Source organism: Euleptes europaea, chromosome 15 (genome assembly GCF_029931775.1).
Source record: "Euleptes europaea isolate rEulEur1 chromosome 15, rEulEur1.hap1, whole genome shotgun sequence".
NCBI classification, from domain to species: Eukaryota; Metazoa; Chordata; class Lepidosauria; order Squamata; family Sphaerodactylidae; genus Euleptes; species Euleptes europaea.
This window is the reverse complement of record NC_079326.1, coordinates 13,450,244-13,471,347: the sequence shown is the minus strand read 5'-3', so window position 1 is coordinate 13,471,347 and position 21,104 is coordinate 13,450,244. Positions and strand designations below refer to the sequence as shown.

Below are 21,104 nucleotides of genomic sequence, written 5' to 3'. Positions count from 1 at the left end.
GAATGGACCCTTTATATTTACCATACTTTGGCCAATTTTGGATTGATATTACAACTGCGCAAATAACTGTTCAAGCTGAAAATGGAATGACCTTCTTTTCATATTACACGATATGTGATAATTCAAAGTTCCTGCAATAGAAAAATGTCTTTGACATCTAGTTTACAGATACAGCAATTATTTTTAACACACCCTTTTCTCAACACACAGATTTTGCAAAAGATTTCTGTACAAGAGCTATAAAAAAACTTCAGTAAAAAATTGTCTCCTTGTGCTTAATCAAAACATATTTTTGTTCCAATGAGTTTACCATCTTATCAGTAGCACACCTACTTTCTGGTATGCTAGTTTTGATAATGTGAGTGCTGTAGAATCCAGAAGGGGCTTACTGGCAAAGGCCTACTGCAGCCTTGATCGATACAGCATACCTAAGTCACATCACAGGCAAAGCTGACAAGGGTAATAAAACAGCAGTCCGGCCATAAAACGAGTTCTTACTCAAGACCAGAAGTCCTTCTTGTAGGATCTGGTCCCTCATTTGAACTTGAATAGCAACAGTTTCTGGTAATTCTGAAGCCAGTCCAATTTATTTTTCAGGAACAGCTGGCTGCTAAGGGTCAGCCTAGTGTTATTTTCTCCTGTCTTTCTATTATTTAAATTTTAATATGATCAGCAAGAATGCTAGGGCTGCCTTTCAAAAGTAAGGCAACAGTGTTTTGGTTCTCATTCTCAACTGAAGTCATCATGAACAGTCATCCGTATTTAACATGACCACATTATAACAAGAATAAGCCACCTAAGAAGTTGTATATGCAACACCTGAAAGCATCTAAAACTAATTAGTTAGATAATGCAACTGCTGGAACAGTACTTATATTTTCTTGGACATCACATATAATATGATACTTTATACAGACATACAAAGACAAATTCTGCCTTCTCTCTTTCCATACCCTATCACACTTCATCGTCACGTCATATATTGCGTTATGTGCCTGGGTTCATTCTGCTCATTATGAAACTCTTAACATTGGGAATTGGACGCACATCAAACTGGTGTTTGCGACGTTCAATAAAACTAGCCAGGCGTGAGGTATCCAGTGGCATTTTGGAATAACTGCCATTGTGAAACTGCAGCCAAGGGTGCTGCAAGCAAGTGGCTGCCGTTGGCCTCCTCCTGAAGTCTTCTTGAAGGATTACAGTAATGAAGTCTCTGGCAGCATGGCTTACATCACAGAAGTACTCATTAGGGAAGCTGAAATCCACCCGACATACATTGATGCAAGTCTCCTCTCTGCTTTCATCCAAGAAGGGTGAGACACCACTCAACATGACATAGGTAAGCACGCCTAGGCTCCAGATATCTGTGCTTAGTGAAACAGGGGCACCTTGGATAACCTCTGGAGCAGCAAATTCAGGATTTCCGAGGAGGTGATGGACATGATAATGCCCTGTAATTTGAACAGCATCTTCTAGGTCTATCAACTTAACACGAGGCACAGGGATCCTCAAGTCAATGAGCAGGTTTTCTGGCTGCGAAGATTACAATAAAAAGGTTCAGTGGTCCATTATCTTTGTAAATAAAATCAGATTAAACCAACAGAACTCTTGGTTTACATGTCTACTTCATTCATTCATTCATAGCCTTATTTATTGGCATAGTAGCTAAAACATCAAGTACAACAATGGGACATACAATACATGTCTACTTGTTCAATAATGTTAAACTATATTCACAAGAAAAAATATACCAAATAGAAGGAAGGATTTGTAATACATTTGCACCTTTTCTCCAGCAAATACTTACATTATCGTCATGCTAGAACGAAAGCCTGAGAAGTTTGGGACGGGCAGCCCATTCCTGAGGGGGTAGTGGTTAGGCAGCAGCTGGGGGTGATTCAGCAATGCCACCTCCAAAGCAGGATCCAGCTCCCCTGCCGAAGCCAGAAAGCTGCCCTTACTTGCGTGCCCTGTGGAACTGCTCCATAGCATTCCATGGTGCTACACCACCTAAAAAGGTGGCTTAACTCGCATTAAGGGTAAAGGAGATGTTCCCAGTCCAAAAGGGGTGAGGAAGCTGCCTGAAGTCAGCTCCGCCCCCAGGACTGTCCAGGGAATGCCTCCCAGGATGCCAGCATGGGGAAATACTCTGGGAGAACACCAATGGGAGGCTGTACTGGCACCCAAGCCTCACGCAGAGGCGTGGTGTTCCAAGGCAAGCGTGAATGCCCCCTGTGCCAGTGTAAGCGACCCTTATCCTGGGTTAAATGGGTACTTATGCCAGTGCGGGGTCACACTGGCTCCTAAGGAGCTTTGCGCCCCTCCCCGCAGGATTGCAGCCTTAATTACCAATTTATACTGATATTATTTTTTAAAAAAATACAGTGTCGTGACCAATTAAAAAAACAACCACCAAAGCATCATGCAAAATGGTAGCTTTTGAGTGTGAAGTAAATATTTCTAAGGATAATAAGAAAATGAGGGCTTGCCTACATTAGGAATACCGTGAGCTTTAAAAAATAATATAGGACCACCTGCCAAATTGACAGGCAGCAATTGTCCAACCAACAGGGCATGCAAAGCTTTAAGGCTTTCCTTTAAGGTCCCATGATATGGTTTAAAGGCACCTGATGAAGCCATCTTGCTGAAGCTCAAGCAGATCTGTGTCTGATCAGTGCCTGCATGGCCGAGTTCCTGGGGACGATACATCTGCTGCCTTGAGTTTCATAATGGAATGTAGGTGGAATAGAAATATAAGAAGTACATAAAGGCACTGAAGTAATTTGTCCAAATTCTTGTGTGCCTGCTCTTGGTCTGTGTCTTGTGCTACACCTCAGTGTGTTTTATCTTCTGGACTGTGACCTGGCTTGTGTGCTTTGGATTTGTCCTTCTGGTTTGATGCTTGGACTTCTGAATATCTGTGTTTGGACCTTGGACTGTGCTTGGACTACGCTTGCCTGCCTCTCGCCCCAGGTGCCTGCTTGAACCCAGACACAGAGAGAGGAGATAAAAGAAACTGCCAACCTATGAGTGAAAAGGCAATGAAATGTATGAGGTAGTTGAGCCTGGTATTTCTTGCAAGGCATCCTGAACAGAGTTATATCCCTCTAAGTGCATTGAAGTCAATGGGCTTAGAAGGGTGTAGCTCTGTTGAGGATGGCACTGTTAGTCTGTTACTACAAAACAAACTTAAAAATTTGTGTGGCACCTTTATGATTATGCTTCTGGTAGTAGCTGGAGTTTTCCTGCAATTACCTGATCTCCAGCTGATAGAAATCAGTTCACCTGGAGAAAACAGCCACTTTGGCAATTAGACTCTATGGCATTGAAGTCCCTCCCTCCCCAAACCCTGCCCTCCTCAGGCTCCACCCCAAAAACCTGCCAGTGGCAAAGAGGGACCTGGCAACCCTAGAAATCTCAGAAGCAGATGAGAAGTTTTTCTAAATTCATCTTGGATGACTTCCTTCTATACTGGTATAATGAAAGTTAAAGTAGAGGACTGGCAGGTTACAAAGTAACAAGAAACAGAGAATATATCATAAACAAGGTTATTCATGTTGAACAATAAACAGTCACTTGATATGGGCTTAGCATATGTTGAAATTGTACAGAGCTTGGTACTGGCTGTTCTTAACCAACAGATACCCAAGTAAAGATTTTTATAATTTCTCCTTACTACCTTTATATCCAAATGAGCCACCCGACAATTGTGAAGGTATTGTAAGGCTTCTGTTGTGTCTCTTATGTAGAAAGCTACTTTCTCCTCCATAAGTTCATCATGATTCATAAGGTAGTCCAAGAGACGACCATCATCCATCCTAAAACCCAAGAAAAATCCACTGTGAAACCACAATATTGCTAATATTCTAAACATCCAGTTCAACTAAACATAAGTGAATTTTTTAAAAGGAAGACCTTGTCAACATCAGGATTATATATTTTAAAATATTTAAGAAAACTAATTACTCATTCATATTAGTAAAATGTAATAAATACAACTGAACATTTTTATTTAGGTTTTTGCTGTTTCACGATGCCCTTTCCCCATTGTTTTCATAGATCCCACCACCACAGAATTCATGGCTATAACCTTGACATTCACACAGCCACCTCCCATATTAGTCTTTCAGAACATAAAGAAAACCCTCATCGTAATGAAGAAGTAGCTTAGCTTCCATCAAAAGGACTTACAGTTCTAAAACTAAGATATAGCAGGAAGGTGACTCATAGATATCATGAATAGTAATGTACTGTGGATGCTGCAAATGTTGCAACATGGCTGCTTCATGTGCTGCCTGCTCCTTCTTCTTCATTTTTTTATTGATGAATTTCACTGCGACATCCTTCCTAGTTGCTTTGTGGAAACATTTTTTTACGACAGCAAATCGTCCCCTGGAAAACAGTAGAATGAAGATAAGCCACGAATATCTCATTTTATTTACTTCATTTAGAACTTGCCTTTCTCACTGACACTCAAGGCTTTCTGAACAAGTTCATTCATGTTGTACAAGGATGTTGAGTTGTTCATCACCTCTCTCTTTTCTTGTGGCAGTTTGGATTCTTTTGGGATTACCTTCCAGTTTGGACTTTGGAATGGGCCTTCTTAGTTGTGTGCCGAAACTTTGGAACTCCCTCTTCCCTTCCAGTGGATAAAACCCTTTTTGTTTGGCCTTCCCTCATTTAGTCTTATTAGCCTTCCTCCCTGTTTATGTATTTTGTGTGTGTGTGTTTAATTGTTTTAAATATTTTATATATATTTATATTTTAAATGCTGTTTTAATGTTTTAAATGTTTTAATGCTTGCTGCTTTGGGGACCCTGAGTTGGGTAGAAAGGCAGCATAGAAATGTTTTTAAAAATACTCCTTTGTAAGGTGAATCCACAACCGTACTCTTTAATGGTATACCCTGAACTCTATGATTGTCGTTGGAAAAACATGTAATAATTGTCAGAAGAATAGTCCAACCATCTCAGCTACTTTGGATAAGGCTCTTAAGAGCCTATGTGTAGTAAGAAAGCAGGGTTGTGTACTTTTGTTCTGTCTCTGGGCCTGCTAGATACCCTCATGTCATAATGTTTGCATGGGACCTATATGCATGAAGTCCAATGCATTTAGGGTAAACAGCATCATAACCTCTTGGATTTTGTGTTAGTCCACAATGGTTCTGTATTGTAAAATATACTTCTTGCTATTCCTTGCTATAGATTGCATTTTGGGGGGCCCATTAACTCCAGCATTTCTGAAATTGTTACACTGACCAGCACAGATGAACTTATGATTCCATTATTTTCAGTGGGCTAACATCAGATTACATTCAATTTGTTGCATTTTTTTACCATCAGGGTGAAGGATGTTTCTTCCTCCCTCAGCTCTTTGTCTAGCTTTTTGTTAGAGGAAAGTATCTTTCATGTGCTCCAAAGCATAGAGGATTGAAACAAAAGAAAATAAACGTGAGAAAAGGGTACAAATTACAAACTAATTTCTGATTAGAAATTAGCTGATGTTTGTAATGCCCTAATGTGAGTATCATTGTGCTAATTGTTACTGAGTTACATTTTCCAGGCAAATCAGACACAGACAGCTAGTTTTTTGTGTGATGCTCTATGAGACTTCCTTCCTGAGCTTTGTATTTTTTATTTATCCACAATAGTAATTTTCTATGCTATCTATGAAAATGGCAGTTCAATACAATATTTACTGATTTTGAGATACAGAAAAAATCTGGGAATCATTTTTGGTATAGCTGTTGCTATAAAAAGAAGGCACAATTTATTACCCATGGGTATTGCTGCATGGACAAATCAGGTCTGGCAAAGGTCTGAGAGGAGTTCCCTTCTCTCCTTTTCCTCCTTGGTTGGGCATGCACTGCAGTGCATCAGACATCACTTATAATGGGAGGCTGTCCCTCTCCCACACAGGACCAGCTTACAAGATGATATATCTACATCGATATAGATATATGCATAATAGCTTTCTACTGCCAATAATAGCATGCATATTCACGAACCAGCCAGCAAGTGATAAAGAGAAAAAAGGAGTCCACTGTACCCTCTTCAATGCCTTAGAACCCACAGGGGATGGATCATGACCCAAATATAATTCACAAGTATTTTAATGTGGGTTGATGGATTCACATTGAGCAGCTCTAGAAACACCACACAAGTTTATGCCGCACTAAGGAAAAGTCAGTAATTTGAATTACTTAAGTAGTTCTCCGTTTACAATATATGCAAAGAAATAATCGCTACTTAAGAATACACTCAAGTAGGTGGGTTCATTGTCTCACTGACTTGACCAGATGAAGATGGACCAGCTACTAAGGTCTAGAAGTGCAAATATGGTCTGGTTCCCAGCCTTAATGCATAAGATACCCAATGGAAACTGGGTAGATGGTAGCAGGAAGCACACATAAGAACAGAATTAATTAACTTAGAGATGTCAGCTTGGGGACTTAAAAACTCATTTGCAGCATCAAGACTTGCATGTGCTAACAAGTAATCACAGATAACAGCCAGAAGGTTCATAATCACTTTACCTCAGCCTCCTGCTTTCCAATGTAGTTAGTTTACATACTATTATGCAACTCATCAAGTAGTGACTAAACACCCACATGAAACTGGTCCAAAATCTCTCAGCCACAACACTTCTAACAAATGAGGCCAAACAGGTACTATGAAACAAGTAATTCTTATTATCTCTAAAAGAGAATGTTCATTACAGTTGTGTTTGCGGTTTGCTGAAATAATTTTAGTATTACCTGCCAATCTCATTCAACTCTGCATACGCCAGGTCAAAGTTCTCCTTCCATGTAACAGTGGCTCCATCTGCTGCAGAGTCTTTGCAAAACAGGGGAAGCAGAGTGACAGCAGTTTGCATTAGAAAACACAGTCATTGATACATTATAAGTATTAAAAATGAGGGTCTTTAAAGAGAGGGAGAGCTGAAAAGCACAAGTAGTGGAGACTGGCTACTTGTGCTAATACGTATTATCTACCCCTTTGAGATACATCCTTCATGGGTTACATTCTTTGCATTCTTTATCTTCGGCACAGTTTGTGAGAACATCTCATATCTGATAACCATAAGTTGTTGTGTAAGCAAGGAAGTATTCAGTGGGTTTAAGTTATCCAATTAAAGAAACCTTCCTTGATTTACACTCAGTATCAATAGCACGGTTAGTCAATTACTGAAACCTGTGTAAATCATTTTGAAGACAGCATAATTTTCTTGCTTTCAGCCTTGGTCACTTGCTGGATGGCCTGTGCCGGGAGATGGATGGGGGAGTGTGACTCCATCAATCCTCCTAAAGCTCTCAAAGGCTTTTGATACCATCAGTCATGATATCCTTCTGGGCTGCCTTTCAGGGCTGGGAGTGGAAGACACTGTTCTGTGGTGGTTTTGGTCCTACCTTGAAGATAGGTTTCAAGAGTGTGGGCTGGGAGACAGCTGCTCCACCTGTTGGCCTCTGGCCTACAGAGTCCCACAAGAGTCCATCTTGTCCCCCACAGATTTCAGCATCTACATAAAGCCACTGGGAGAAGTCATCCAGAGATTTGGACTGAGCTGGCACCACTATGTGGATAACACTCAGCTCATTACAGCCCCAGTATTTAGGATGGCGCAAGAAGGTTTACGGTATTACTGTGGCATAGCAAATTGAACTGGAACATCAACCCAGTACAGCAGCATTGGTTGGTGCTGTTGTATTCTCAGGTGCCAGCAGGTTTGTCCGGTCCCTTTAATAGAGGCTTAATGAGTGGAAATGACCAGTGGACGCTTTTCATAGCATGGCAGTAAATAACATCGTTTGGTAAATGACATCTCCTTAACAATAATCATTGTGTGCTATCAAGTTGCAACTGACTCGTGGTGACTCCAGGGCCATGGGATTTTGAAGGCAAGAGATGAGCAGAGGTGGTTTGCCATTGTCTTCCTCTGCTTTGCAACCCCTGTCTTCCTTCCCATCTAAGTACTAACCATGGCTGACCCTGCTTAGCTTCCAAGTTCTGACAAGCTCAGGCTAGGTGCCCGCTGGCTACCTTAGTTGCCCCACTTGGCAAAGCAGCACTCTGAAAAACTGTTAGGACAGTATGTAACATCAACGTGGCATTCACTGAGCTTGCAGTTATATTACCACACTCCAAAAATAATACATTTTAATACGAGGTTAATTAATAGCTTTCTATAATGCATACAGCCAGGATACACTGCCCGCATTTTTAAAGCACAGGATGATGCTACTAGAGCTGAAGGCAACATTCTGTGAATTGTCAGCTAAATTTTGTGGGGTCAAGGTACCTATACCATTTCATCATCATTACAGGTAGCGTCTCCCTTATTCGGACATCCCATATCCAGACAGATCTGAAAACCAGACTCTTCGAGCCGGCATGCAGGCAGATCCATGCTGCCGGCTTTCAATGTTTCCTCTCACCTAAATAAAGAAAATACAGCGTACACTGCATTGTAGGTGGAGACTGAAAGCCTGCCGTTATATGTTTGTTTTTTGTTGCTCTTGTTTAACAGCTGATACAGGTATTCTGGTGAGAGAGTTACACCTTTGCTTTCTGATGGTTCAATGTACACAAAATTATTTAAAATGTTGTTTAAAATTACATTCAGCTATGAGTATAAAGTGTACATAAAACATAAATGAATTTGGGTCCCATCCCCAAGATATCCCATTATGTGTATGCAAAAATTCCAAATATACAGAAAGTTTGACATACCATGCAGAAGAGAGGATTTCAAAGGTACAAGATACTGAACTGCAGTTAAAGGGGTGTGATACATACAATAAACATTGTACTATCGCTTATAGAAGGAACCTCTTGAGCTGACCCATTATATTGTATTCAGATCTCTTTATAAGAATGCCTTCCTCAATATTTCTGATTTTCACATAATCTCTGCAAGCCTTGTCACTTAGATAATTTTAACTGGAGATGCCAGAGATTACATTTGAGATTGTCCATGTACCACTCCGACTCGCCCCTTCATAATGATTGGGCCCTGCTTCCTGTAGTTTGCCCAACATCGTGATGTAAATGTTTATACACTAATCAGAAGAGATGTCAGGCATATGTACTTGAAGTCCCATCCCCAAGATGGGGAAGGGCCATAGCTCTGTGGTAGAACATCTGCTTCATGGCAGAAGGTCCCAGGTTCCATCCCTGGCAGCACCAGTTAAACAAATCAGGTAGTAGGGTATGAGAGAGATGTCTACCTGAGCTTCTGGAGATGTCACAGCAGACAATACAGTCCTCGATATAGCCATGCTTTGCCTTAGTATGAGGCTGCTTCATGTGTCTAAGAGACATTAGCTAGGTCTCACACAAATCTTGACTCCTGAAATAGAACTAGTACCCACAGTTTCTAACCTTGACTGCAATTCACCCCCATTTTTGGGTCAAGTGCTCACCATACTCTGGAAGTTTCACAAACTCAGAGGCCTCACTAGGTAAACTAATTCCCCAAGGATTGCTGGCGCTGACTCGGAACTGATATTGGCAGCCAGGTGTGAGATCTTCAATGACAAGGTAGGTGTCCAAAGTTGAGGCAACAGACTGCTGCCAGACCTGTGATCCTATGTTTTATGGAGAGAGAGAGAGAGAGATGAAAAATTACCAAAACTGTAATGTGACTCTAGACAGGGAAGGGAGCTGGCCTGTCCTGGGACCTGTTCTTCCCCACTTGCTGTACATTGGTACTAGCCCTGTGTGTCAAAGGACATTATTCTGCACTGAGAAAAAGTAGCAGGCCCTGGTAGTTGAGGCTGCTTTACACACACAGCAGAGTAAAAATGATTAAATCACACTGAAGCAATTGAACAGATGGAACTGTTTCAAAGTACAGGAAGGAGATATTTTTTAATATTCTTCTAAATAAGAGTTCCTTGCATGTTAGGGTTGCCAGCCTCCAGGTGGGGCCTGGAGATCTCCTGGTATTACAATTGATCTCCTGGAGAAAATGGCTGCTTTGGAGCATGGACTCTATGGCATTATACCCTGTTGAGGTCCCTCCCCAAACCCTACCCTACCCAGGCTCCACCACCACCCCTAAATCTCCAGGTATTTCCCAACCCGGAGCTGGTAACCCTATTGCAAACAGAAAGCTAAGTCATCAGGAAAATACCATCTTTCTTCTGACTTCTGTTTTACCCCCACAGGTAGAATTTAAAATTATTCTTTTTTTCACATCAGGATTCTATCATTCTGCAGAATGTGAAGCTCCATCCTTAGAAACCTTTATGTGCCTACTACACATAATTTCTTTATGTGGCTTAACTACTAGAGCCATCTGAATAATCATAATTTCAAAATTTTAATGACATTCACAAGAAGGCATCTTTATACCTCATATGTCTGTGATGGAGCATTTTAATGACTGCTGTTTATAAGGGTGTATGTGTACATCTTAAATGCTTTATTACTGCATTTCCACAAGGGCCAACGTAGCTCAAAATTTAGATTAAAAATTTAAAAATAAAAATGAATAAATTCAAGAGGTAAGGATTAAGACTTTCATAGGAAGATGCCTAACTGGGTGCTTCTATTATATATACGATTATTAATCTACCATTATTTATTCATTTTGTCATGACGGGGAGCGTCATTTGGCAAAGATAGCAAACAGATTAATGAAGCAGAGGAAGTTGGTTAGTCGGCTTTGGGGATGAGCATGACAGGGTAATGGAAACACGAATAAGGGGGAGAGAAGTTTTTAAAAGGCAGCGCAGGAACTGAGAAAGTTGTGGGGAGGGGGGAATTCAGCAGTAAACTGAACAGGGGAACAAGCTGAGAAAACCTATATTAGATCGAGTGGACTTCAGTGACTCGATCGCAGTGTGTCGTGAAGAGAGTTAGAAGAGGCACTCTTGCTTTCATCATGGCCTCTGTCAGAGGACATTACATTGACTCAAAAACCATTATAATTGTACCTACTGTTATGTTTGCCGTAACAGTAAAAGAGCAGAACAGATGACCGATCTATAATTAGAGACTACACAACTCTATAGGGTTAACGGCTTCCACGCAGAGCCTGGAGTTTTCCCAGAATTACAACTGATCTCCAGACTACTTCCTCTGGGAAATATGGCAGCCTTGGCGAGCATGCTGTATGCTGTCACATCCCACTACCTCCCCCAACTCCACCCTTTTCAAGCACCACCACCAAGAAATTTTCCCAAGCCAGAGTTGGCAAACCTAATTCATAACCCTAATGAAAACATGACGGATTGCTAGGAAAACACTGATATCTTGTAAGGCCAGCAATGGATTATCTGTGTAGCTAAGGTTGCCAGGTCCCCTTTTGCCACTGGCGGGAGGTTTTGGGGGCGGAGCCTGAGGAGGGCAGGGTTTGGGGAGGGGAGGGATTTCAATGCCATAGAGTCCAATTGCAAAGCAGCCATTTTCTCCAGGTGAAGTGATCTCTATCGGCTGGAATTCAGTTGTAATAGCAGGAGATCTCCAGCTAGTACCTGGAGGGTGGCAACCCTATATGTAGCCCATAACTAGGGCCACAATTTAAGGTTATCTATATGAACTGTTCTGTAATAACTTTGACCTCATTTAACCAATTGTCTGAAAGGGGTAAACTGGCAGGTAGAAATAGGGTTTCCAACTCCAGGTGGTGGCTGGCGATCTCCTAGGATTACAATTGCTTTCCTGGAGAAAACGGCCACTTTGGAAGGTGGGCTCTATGGCATTACATATCATTGCAGTCCCTCCCCTCTTCAAACCCCACCCTCCTCAGGCTCCACCCCCCAAAGCCCCAGGTATTTACCAACCTGGAGCTGGCAACCCTAGGTAGAAGGCGAGGGGTGCTTAATGTCTCTCTCTGCCCCTACATTAGCACAACTTGGGAATAGGGTTGCCAACCTCCAGGTGGTGGCTGGAGATTTCCCACTGTTACAACTGATCTTCAGGCAACAGAGATCAGTTCACCTGGAGAAAATGGCCACTTTGGCAATTGAACTCTATGGCATTGGAGTCCCTCCCCTCTGCAAATCCCACCCTCCTCAGACTCCACCCCCAAAATCTCCAGGTATTTCCCAACCCAGAGCTGGCAACCCTACTTGGGAACCAATTGTTTTCCTCTTCACATGCAATTCTGTCTATATATACCTAATATGAAGTGCTCTCATGAAAAGTAATGCTCATACCTTCTTCTCTGTACTCCACTGTGTAACCAGAAATAGTACAGTTTCCAGTACTGGATGGAGGCAGCCAGCGAAGAATCACGGAGGTGCAGCTTCTTTCCTGAGCGATAGGGCGATTTGGGGCTGCTGGGACACCTGGGGGGGGGTGAGAGGAGCCAGGAAGAAAGAAGGAGAAAAATCAGAAGGGCACGTGTATTCAAGCACTGCTGCTTTTGATTGCAACACAAGTGAAAAAGGGACTTGTTAAAAGCTGGGTTTACTAGAGTAGCCATCAGCATAACAGGACTGTTGGACCAGTATTAGTCCCCATTGGGCCAAATTTCTTGCCAAAGTAATTGGCAATGAACTATACTTACTGTCTGAGTTTCCCCCCCCCCTAAAAATGGCATGTTTAAAATTTGATCTACCTGTTCAGTAAAAGTACATATGTTGTACTAGATTCAAGGATGTGGGCAGTACTACACATCAGGAAGCAAATAATGACTTCCAAATCCCCTGTTTATCTTGCAACACTAATATTGCAGCATGGTGTAGTGGTTAAGAGCGGTGGTTTGGAGCGGTGGTCTCTGGTCTGGAGAACCGGGTTTGATTCCCCACTCCTCCACATGAGTGGTGGAGACTAATCTAGTGAATTGGATTTGTTTACCCACTCCTACACACGAAGCCAGCTGGGTGACCTTGGGCAAGTCACACACTCTCGGCCCCACCTGCCTCACAGGGTGTCTGTTGTGGAGAGGGGAAGGATTGTAAGCCGGTTTGCGTCTCCCTTAAGTGGTAGAGAAAGTCAGCATATAAAAACCAACTCTTCTTCTTCTAAATCAACTAAGCAAGCATGCATTTTTTTTAAAAAAGGCGAATCTTATGGCCAAACCAGATAAGACATTTGAGATAAGTGATCAGATCTCCCACATCTTTACCTGTATGGTTGCCCTATCCGAGAAACTAGCTGCCTGGTGTGTGTGGGTTGGTGTCACAGAGAGGAAGGGTCAAACCCCTCATTCTACAGTACCACAGTGACTACCTGCCACTGAGTGACCTCATCTCACTATCTGGCCACTCTGCTCAGCATGGGTGCAAGGAGAAGCAGGAAGAGTGGCAGTCTTGCTCTCTAGGCATGCCAGCACACTAATATCAGGTTCTTTTGAAAGGTGGCAAAAAACCTGTGCAGCTAAACTGAGTATTTTCAGCATTGATAATCAAGTCTCTAAACCAGTGGACACACTGGCTAGTAAAAAAAAAATGATAGGGCTTTGCAAAATATACATTAGATCATCTGATGAAATAAATGTAAACCAGAATAAAATCAGTACCTTGTACTTTGATGGTAGCAGAAGTGGATGCTGTTCCAAGTTCATTTGTTGCCACACACGTGTAGATACCGCTGTCCTGGGGCATGACATTACAGATCTTCAGAGTGATTTCACCTGAATCACTGGAAAGAGGCAAATGACAGCGTTTTGATTGGGTATTCTGACATGCATTTACACTGGATGGTCTTCCAGCGGTTAAGAAGTCATTCAAAGGACACAGAAAATGAAAACCAGTGGGAAAACTGACAGTGCTGCACAGGAACGTGAAGCTGATGTTGGTATGAGAAAGCTTCATGTTACCAGCTCCTAAGGTTGCCAGGTCCCTCTACGCCACCTATGGGAGGTTTTTTGGGCAGAGCCGGAGGAGGGCGGGGTTTGGGGAGGGGAGAGACTTCAATGCCATAGAGTCCAATGGCCAAAGCAGCCATTTTCTCCAGGGGAACTGATCTCTATTTTCTGGAGATCAGTTGTAATAGTGGGAGCTCTCCAGTGTGCCTTCCCACTCAGGCTAGCTGGCTTATTTTTGTCCTGGGCTATATCAGCAATGCTGGAGACAGGAGCCAGCTGGCAGGTTTGGGTGGGCTGTTTCCCCCTTCTTCTGATCAGGCCAGCTGGCCTTTTCTGGTGCCGGGCCCCACAAAGGGTTGCCAGGTCCCTCTTCACCACTGGAAGGAGGTTTTGGGGGCAGAGCCTGAGGAAGGCAGGGTTTGGGGAGGGGAGGGCCTTCAATGCCATAGAGCCCAATTGCCAACGCGGCCATTTTCTCCAGGGTAACTGATCTATATCAGATGGAGATCTGTTGTAATAGCAGGAGATCTCCAGCTAGTACCTGGAGGTTGGCATCCCTAATTATGGCATCACTTCTGGTGCATGCTGGAAGTCATATTGCCACATTGCTAATGACAGAGAACTAGGCCTAAGTTTACTATTGGTAAGTTCCCACACTGGCTGGCTGAACAGCGCCGGGGTAGGGGCTGCAAAGCGGGGGATCCCCTGCTCCTGACAGGGGTCTGGGAACCCTAAGCCAGCCATGGCCAGCAACCAACAATACAAGTGAAAACTAAAGCAAAAGCTTTTACCTTAAGGGATTACATTAAAAATAACGACACCATATAATAAGGGAACATCACCAAATTCACAAATGCCCATGATATAATAGCCCCTGTTCTCAAAGAACGACGCTAGTTACCAGTTCTTAGATGGTTTCAGGAGGGCAGCCAAGTTGGTCTGCATTAGAAGAGCTAGATTTGAGTGCAGTAGCACCTTAAAGACCAGCAAGATTGCCAGGATATAATTTTTCAAGAGTTACAGCTGTCCTGATATCTAATGAAGAGGGCTCTGAGTCTCGAAAGCTGATACCCCAAAATTCTTATGGTCTCTAAGGTGCTTCTGGACTCAGATCGAGCAGTTTCTAGGTACAATTCAAAGTGGTGATATAATTTAAAACCCTACACAGCTGGGACCACACTTTCTCTTCTATTGTCTGATGTGATTTCCCAAGGAGTAAAGAGCAGGGCCTTCTCAGTGGCGGGTCCTACACTTTGGAACATGCGACTCAGAGAGGACCACATGGCCTGCTTTTCAGTGAACTTTGGAAAAATTAGCTGCATGCACCTTTCCTAGTAGACTTTTCTTGAGCAACAGGCTTGCCCTGCTGATTTAAAAGATTTTTCTAATTTGATTTCAAAATTGAACTTGTTTGCAAATTCTGAAGTTTTTAATTAGCTAACCTTGTATACTTGCTCATAGAGGAATTTAGCTTGGATTAGACTTAGGGCTGCCAGGTCCCCCCTCTCCTCCGTCGGGAGGCATTTGGGGCAGAGCTGAGGGGATCGCGTGCGTGCGCGTCATTTCCGGTTTACAAACAGATATGCTACCTCGCGAGGGGCCCTTTACCACTCAAACTGGGAGTTTGAGTGATATAAGGCCCCTCGCGAGGCGGCACTTCTGGTTGTAAACCGGAAGTGATGTGCTGCGGTGTGTACGGGCCATGCGTGTGCACGTTTGCCCGCTGACTCTCAGCTGGTCGGCGGGCAGAGGAGTGAATTGCCGGGGGTTTGCCCGTCACCACCGGGCACCTGGCAACCCTAATTAGGCTTGCCATTTGCCTGGTGACAGCAGGCAATCCCTTGCCCTGGCCTTTAATTCCCCACCCTCAATTATTTGAGGAGTTGGAAAAAAATGATGAATAGCGTTGATGGTCTTTACCATAGAGACTGTGGAAATTCCTAGAGCATCACCAGGTAGTGACATAAAATCCTCTATGATGCTTCCCAGAAAATCCACCTTCTCCCGGTCCCACCCTGCAGATCTCCTGGGATTTACTGGTGAAGGGCTGGCAAGCCTACCTTGGACCCAACAGCTTATGATACAATCACAACATTTTGAAGTAGTTAAACCACCATTACTGCAATATTACTGAATATAAAAGGTTGAACATACCAGGAGGAAACTGCATACGCAGCTGTACTGTTGTCATTGTCCAGAATGTTTTGATCTGGTCCTTTCCAGGTTATGGTTGGCTTTGGCCGTCCACACACCTTACACTGTAATAATACTGTATCACCAAGCAAGCACGTGATGTCCACTAAGGGCACAAGAAACTCTGGAGCAACTGAAGGAAAGGTCACACACAGAAACCCATTACATTCACCAAAGACACTGATCTTGTAGCGGCTAAGCCTAAGAAACCTCTTCCTATAGTTTGATCTTGCAAAGGGAGAACTGGAAAATATGCATTTCTTTTTTCCTATTTGGGAAGGAATTTTCCAAACAATAGGAAAATACAACTCAGACCTTTGGTTGTTGCATCCTCTGGACTGCTGTTGACACCGGAAAGAATAATTGAGATGCTGTAATAAATGCGGATACCCTGGATTGACCACATGCATTTCTACACTCTGTCCGCACTACTTAATTTTGTTCCCCAAGCACGACTGTGATCCAAGTGACAAATCCAATTCTCAAATAGTCTGGACAATTAAAATAAGATCTTAGGAGCATATTTAGCCAGCACGTTAAAGCTGAAATTGTCATGGTTAATGGTAATGTCAGGAGCCCTGTGGTGCAGAGTGTTAAGCTGCAGTACTGCGGTCCCAAGCTCTGCTCACAACCTGAGTTTGATCCCAACGGAAGTTGGTTTCAGGCAGCCGGCTCAAGGTTGACTCCGCCTTCCATCCTTCCGAGGTCGGTCAAATGAGTACCCAGCTTGCTGGGGGTAAAGGGAAGATGACTGGGGAAGGCACTGGCAAACCACCCCTCAAACAAAGTCTGCTTGGAAATGTCAGGATGTGATGTCACCCCATGGGTCAGGAATGACTCGGTGCTTGCACAGGGGACCTTTACCTTTAATGGTAATGTCCCTATGGTTGTTTAATGTGCAATATTTTGTATTTGTTTCTCTTGAGAGATCCAGCAGCACCTGCCAATGGTAAATGACCCTGGAGTTGCTCTTGAGTTTAGACAGTGCAGTTATATTTCTTGCTAGCAACAGCTGGCTAGAGTTTCCTTCAACTAGACCATTCTTTAAACTCCCAGTGTGGGACAGCTATTCCTAGTATGAAAAAAGCTTGTTTAAGTGGTGATAGTATACCTTATTAGGCCAAGCAGATGCATACTAGTTCTCAAAGAAGTTACAGTAGGAATACACTCAGTTGTATTTATTCCAACAACAAAAAATACATGCAAGTGAATACTGGTCCAGTTCCTTATTTGTTTATTTGTTTGTTTATTAATTTATTTATTTAAAACATCTCTTAGCCACCTTTCTTCCTTACGGAGCTCAAGGGTGCTTACAAAATGTGTTGTGAGCTGACTTCAATAAAAGTTGCTGATGAATTCTAGGGTACACATTTGAATCTTGCACATTTGTTCATGCTGGTTTGTGAAATCTACATGAGTTTCTTTGAAAGCTGTGGATGTGAATTTCAGCAAGGCCCAGGACTGGTTTTATTCATAGTTTGTAAAGGTGATACTTGAAATGACTTTCAAAATATTTTAAGATAATGAATGGACAATTTCAAGACCATTTGGCTAGAGCAAGATGTTTCAAATCATGTAACTTTGAGGAAAGTTTTTTGAGGGGCAGGCAAGTTTTCCTCCAGGGAAGTTTGTTTGCTGTTATTGATCTTCTCATTGGAGACCCACTAATGAGCTTTCAAGAAACTCCAAGTCCATTACAAAGCAAACCAAACTCAAAGGGAAGCAAGTGAAATTAATGCTAAAGAAACGTTCACTTTGGTGAGCAAATGTAATTGCAAAACAGCTACCAAATTGCAATTTGATTGGTGAGGACTGAACATTTCTCTCCGTTTTCAATATCTGTTGAGTTTGGGCACATACAATAGATCCCTTTCTGTATTTTGTTTCCTTCCCCTAGGAACATTATGGAAATAAGCTGGCACACTTGTATCTCTCTGGTCATTTTGTTGACCTAATTTGATGCATTGGTTCTTGTAGGTTATCCGGGCTGTGTGACCGTGGTCTTGGTATTTTCTTTCCTGACGTTTCGCCAGCAGCTGTGGCAGGCATCTTCAGAGGAGTAACACTGAAGGACAGTGTCTCTCAGTGTCAAGGGTGTAGGAAGAGTAATATATAGTCAGAAGGGGTTGGGTTTGAGCTGAATCATTGTCCTGCCAAAAGTATCAAAGGTGATGATTCAGGACAATGATTCAGCTCAAACCCAACCCCTTTCTGACTATATATTACTCTTCCTACACACTTGACACTGAGAGACGCTGTCCTTCAGTGTTACTCCTCTGAAGATGTCTGCCACAGCTGCTGGCGAAACGTCAGGAAAGAAAATACCAAGACCACGGTCACACAGCCCGGATAGCCTACAAGAACCAATGAACTCTGACTGTGAAAGCCTTCGACAATATTTTTAATTTGATGCAATTGGTGTGATTAGCTGAAAGACGGCTTTTCCCTTTCTTTAAAAATTTTCACAATTTACAAGTCACATAATCTTCTTTTCAACTGTGTTTTTGTTATATTACCACAGGACTTTCCACAGTGACTCGAGGTCTTTTGGAAAAGGCACACAACAAAATATTTCAGTCAATAATTGGCAAGCTTTCGGAAGAAGAATCTGTTTTTTAAAATGGGTGTTTACTGGCGTTCCGTCACACGTTTCATGTTAAAATCATGACTGTGCAATTACAATCTTTGCAGTGTGTCTTGTTATAAAATTATGACTTATACTTTGTTTTGTTGTCTCATTCCCTCTAGTATGCTTTTGTACACTTGTATCTTTTCACTCACCTTCCTGAATGAAGTTTGGGTTGATGATCTGGAACAAAAAAAAATATATGTAGAGAGAGAAACAGAAAATACTTGTTTAACTTGTCCATGAATAGAGAATTTGTTTCAGTAAAATGTGAACGTTAACAAAACAGGCTTGACAAAAGGTTGATGAGAAGCCAAAAGGTTCCGATTTAGGTTATTGTCAGTATGCAGATATACAACAGGCTCAGCCCACTGATTCCAGTGGGCTTACCCAGGAGTAACTCCGCCTGGGATTGCACTGTGTGCCTCTCATTCAAGTAACTCCAGATCTCCTCAGTCAAAGTAGGTAGGATGAACAGGGACAGAGATGAAACTGTTCTTCCTGTCTCCCCTATGCAGTTGGTAAGGTGCTACTGGACTTAGTGAACAAACTGCAGTCTTGCTCTCATGGCCTAGCTTCAGATCTTCTTCCCTCCTCCACTAACCAGAAAACTAGCCCTTCAGCCATCAGTATGACTGTCAAGGAACTGCACAGTCCATCTACCAGCTACATTTCTGAGGTTAGCGTTGACTTTTATGAAAGAATATAAGAAGTGACCATACAGATCAGCCTTCTCTTCCAAGAGCAGCTAAGAACTCAGTAGTAGGGCAAGGCCCACCCTCTGTTGCGTGTCTCCAGGAGCATTGTCTCTGGACATGGAGATTTCATTGTTGGATAATCATATATTCTAATAGTGAAGTGTGGCTCCATCTGAGGATATAATCAACCTCAATATATCTGTTTCTCTAATGTTAGCCGATATCTAAATCTATAGATTTGGCCCACACTGAGAGAAAAGAGCTTTTCGCCAAACTTGGGGAATGCCCCCCCAAACCAGGTCTGCAGAAAAATCTTAAAAGTTAACACAATTATATTGGGAGGTTTAAGCCCCACTCCAAACAATAATGTTATCTGTGCATGCAAAGATTACTCACCTGCACAGCCAACACAGTGGCCCTATCACTGTGGCCCTATCAGCTACCGGGGGCCTTGCAGTGGATGCAGTGGCTCCCAGGGGCCCTGCCGCTGTCATGGCAGCTCCAAGGGACCTTGCCCCCAACACAGCAGCTCCTGGGAGCCTTGCTGGCTGCCAGGGGCTCTGCTGCTGATGCAGTGGCTTCAAGGGGCCTGTCTAGGATTGCCAGGTGCCTGGTGGCAGCGGGCAAACCCTCACCAATCCGCCCCCCCTGCCAACCGACCAGCTGAGGGTCGGCAGGCAAACGTGCACGCGCGCCTACGTCACTTCCAGTCTATTCTAGAAATAGAAGGAGAGAGATGTGGTATATTGGCACTGTTGCTTTAAGGACAGAGTGTAATGCCTGAAATCATTATATGCTATGGGAAATGTATTGGAAATGTATTCTTTGATTTGAAATATATTCTTTGTACTTAATAAAGTATATCTGCACTCATGGACATGCCACACTCAGCCTATTAGAGGTGGCTTGTATAGTGGCACCAAGCGCTTGCATATGTTACAGGCCTCAAGTATAAGAGGCCCACTGTTGCTCCTTAGTTAGAAGCTAATTAAAGAATCCATAGACAACCTTAGTATGCTTGCATAAGCTGGTTTTCCAGAGATAAGAACCAACTAGGAACCCTCTTAGTCAAAAAGGGCAAGAGTCCAGTAGCACCTTAAAGACTAACAAAAATATTTTCTGGTAGGGTATGAGCTTTTGTGAGCCACAGCTCACTTCTTCATTCTAGCTGTATCTGAAGAAGTGAGCTGTGGCTCACAAAAGCTCATACCCTACCAGAAAATATTTTTGTTAGTCTTTAAGGTGCTACTGGACTCTTGCCCTTTTTGACTACTGCAAACAGACTAACACGGCTACCCACTGTGAATTAGGAACCCTCTTAGTTGGCCTTGGCAGCTGCCAGGGTCCAAGATAAGAAGAACTGCAGTAATTTCGGATCAAATAGAAAAGCACCTGGGAATATGGGTCTTCACTGCTCATTAGTGAAAATGAGATCACCATTTCTATGTTACGCCTCCGAATCTCTAATAGGGTATTCAAATCCTTAAATATCTATTATTGGTTCTATGTATTGACGCCATGTGTTTCGTCTTTTGTACCTCCAATTACCAAAGATTATATCCGTGCTTGCACTCCTTTGATGTGTGTGTGAATTGTCCTGCGCATTTGGGCAATTTTCACCCGGTGTGTCTATTGGGCCTAATAAACAAACTGCTTTGAACTCTCAACCTCCTACTGTGTTACTGTCTTTGGGAATTGATACAATAATACAGGCATATCAAGAGAACAGAGAGCCCCAGGTCTTGTGACTATAACTGGAGGAGGGTTAGAGTTACACGGGCCTAGTTGTGGCCCATCGAGTTGGTTGGTTGTTGTGTTATAATAAACAC

The 21,104-nt window shown here is 42.8% G+C and overlaps 1 protein-coding gene across 1 annotated transcript in view; it reads right to left on the bottom strand.

Annotated features, from left to right (window-relative positions):
- Positions 1-948: 948 nt before the first annotated feature.
- KALRN (kalirin RhoGEF kinase) overlaps positions 949-21,104 on the bottom strand; it is a 381,465-nt gene continuing 361,309 nt past the window's right edge. The window contains exons 50-58 of the mRNA XM_056861631.1: positions 18,733-18,760; positions 15,913-16,084; positions 13,471-13,592; positions 12,164-12,295; positions 9,422-9,586; positions 6,758-6,836; positions 4,192-4,392; positions 3,680-3,818; positions 949-1,533 (exon numbers count right to left, since the gene is read on the bottom strand). Of these exons, the coding sequence (XP_056717609.1) occupies positions 988-1,533; positions 3,680-3,818; positions 4,192-4,392; positions 6,758-6,836; positions 9,422-9,586; positions 12,164-12,295; positions 13,471-13,592; positions 15,913-16,084; positions 18,733-18,760 (1,584 nt within the window). The 3' untranslated portion in view covers positions 949-987. The remainder of the gene's footprint in view (positions 1,534-3,679; positions 3,819-4,191; positions 4,393-6,757; positions 6,837-9,421; positions 9,587-12,163; positions 12,296-13,470; positions 13,593-15,912; positions 16,085-18,732; positions 18,761-21,104) is intronic.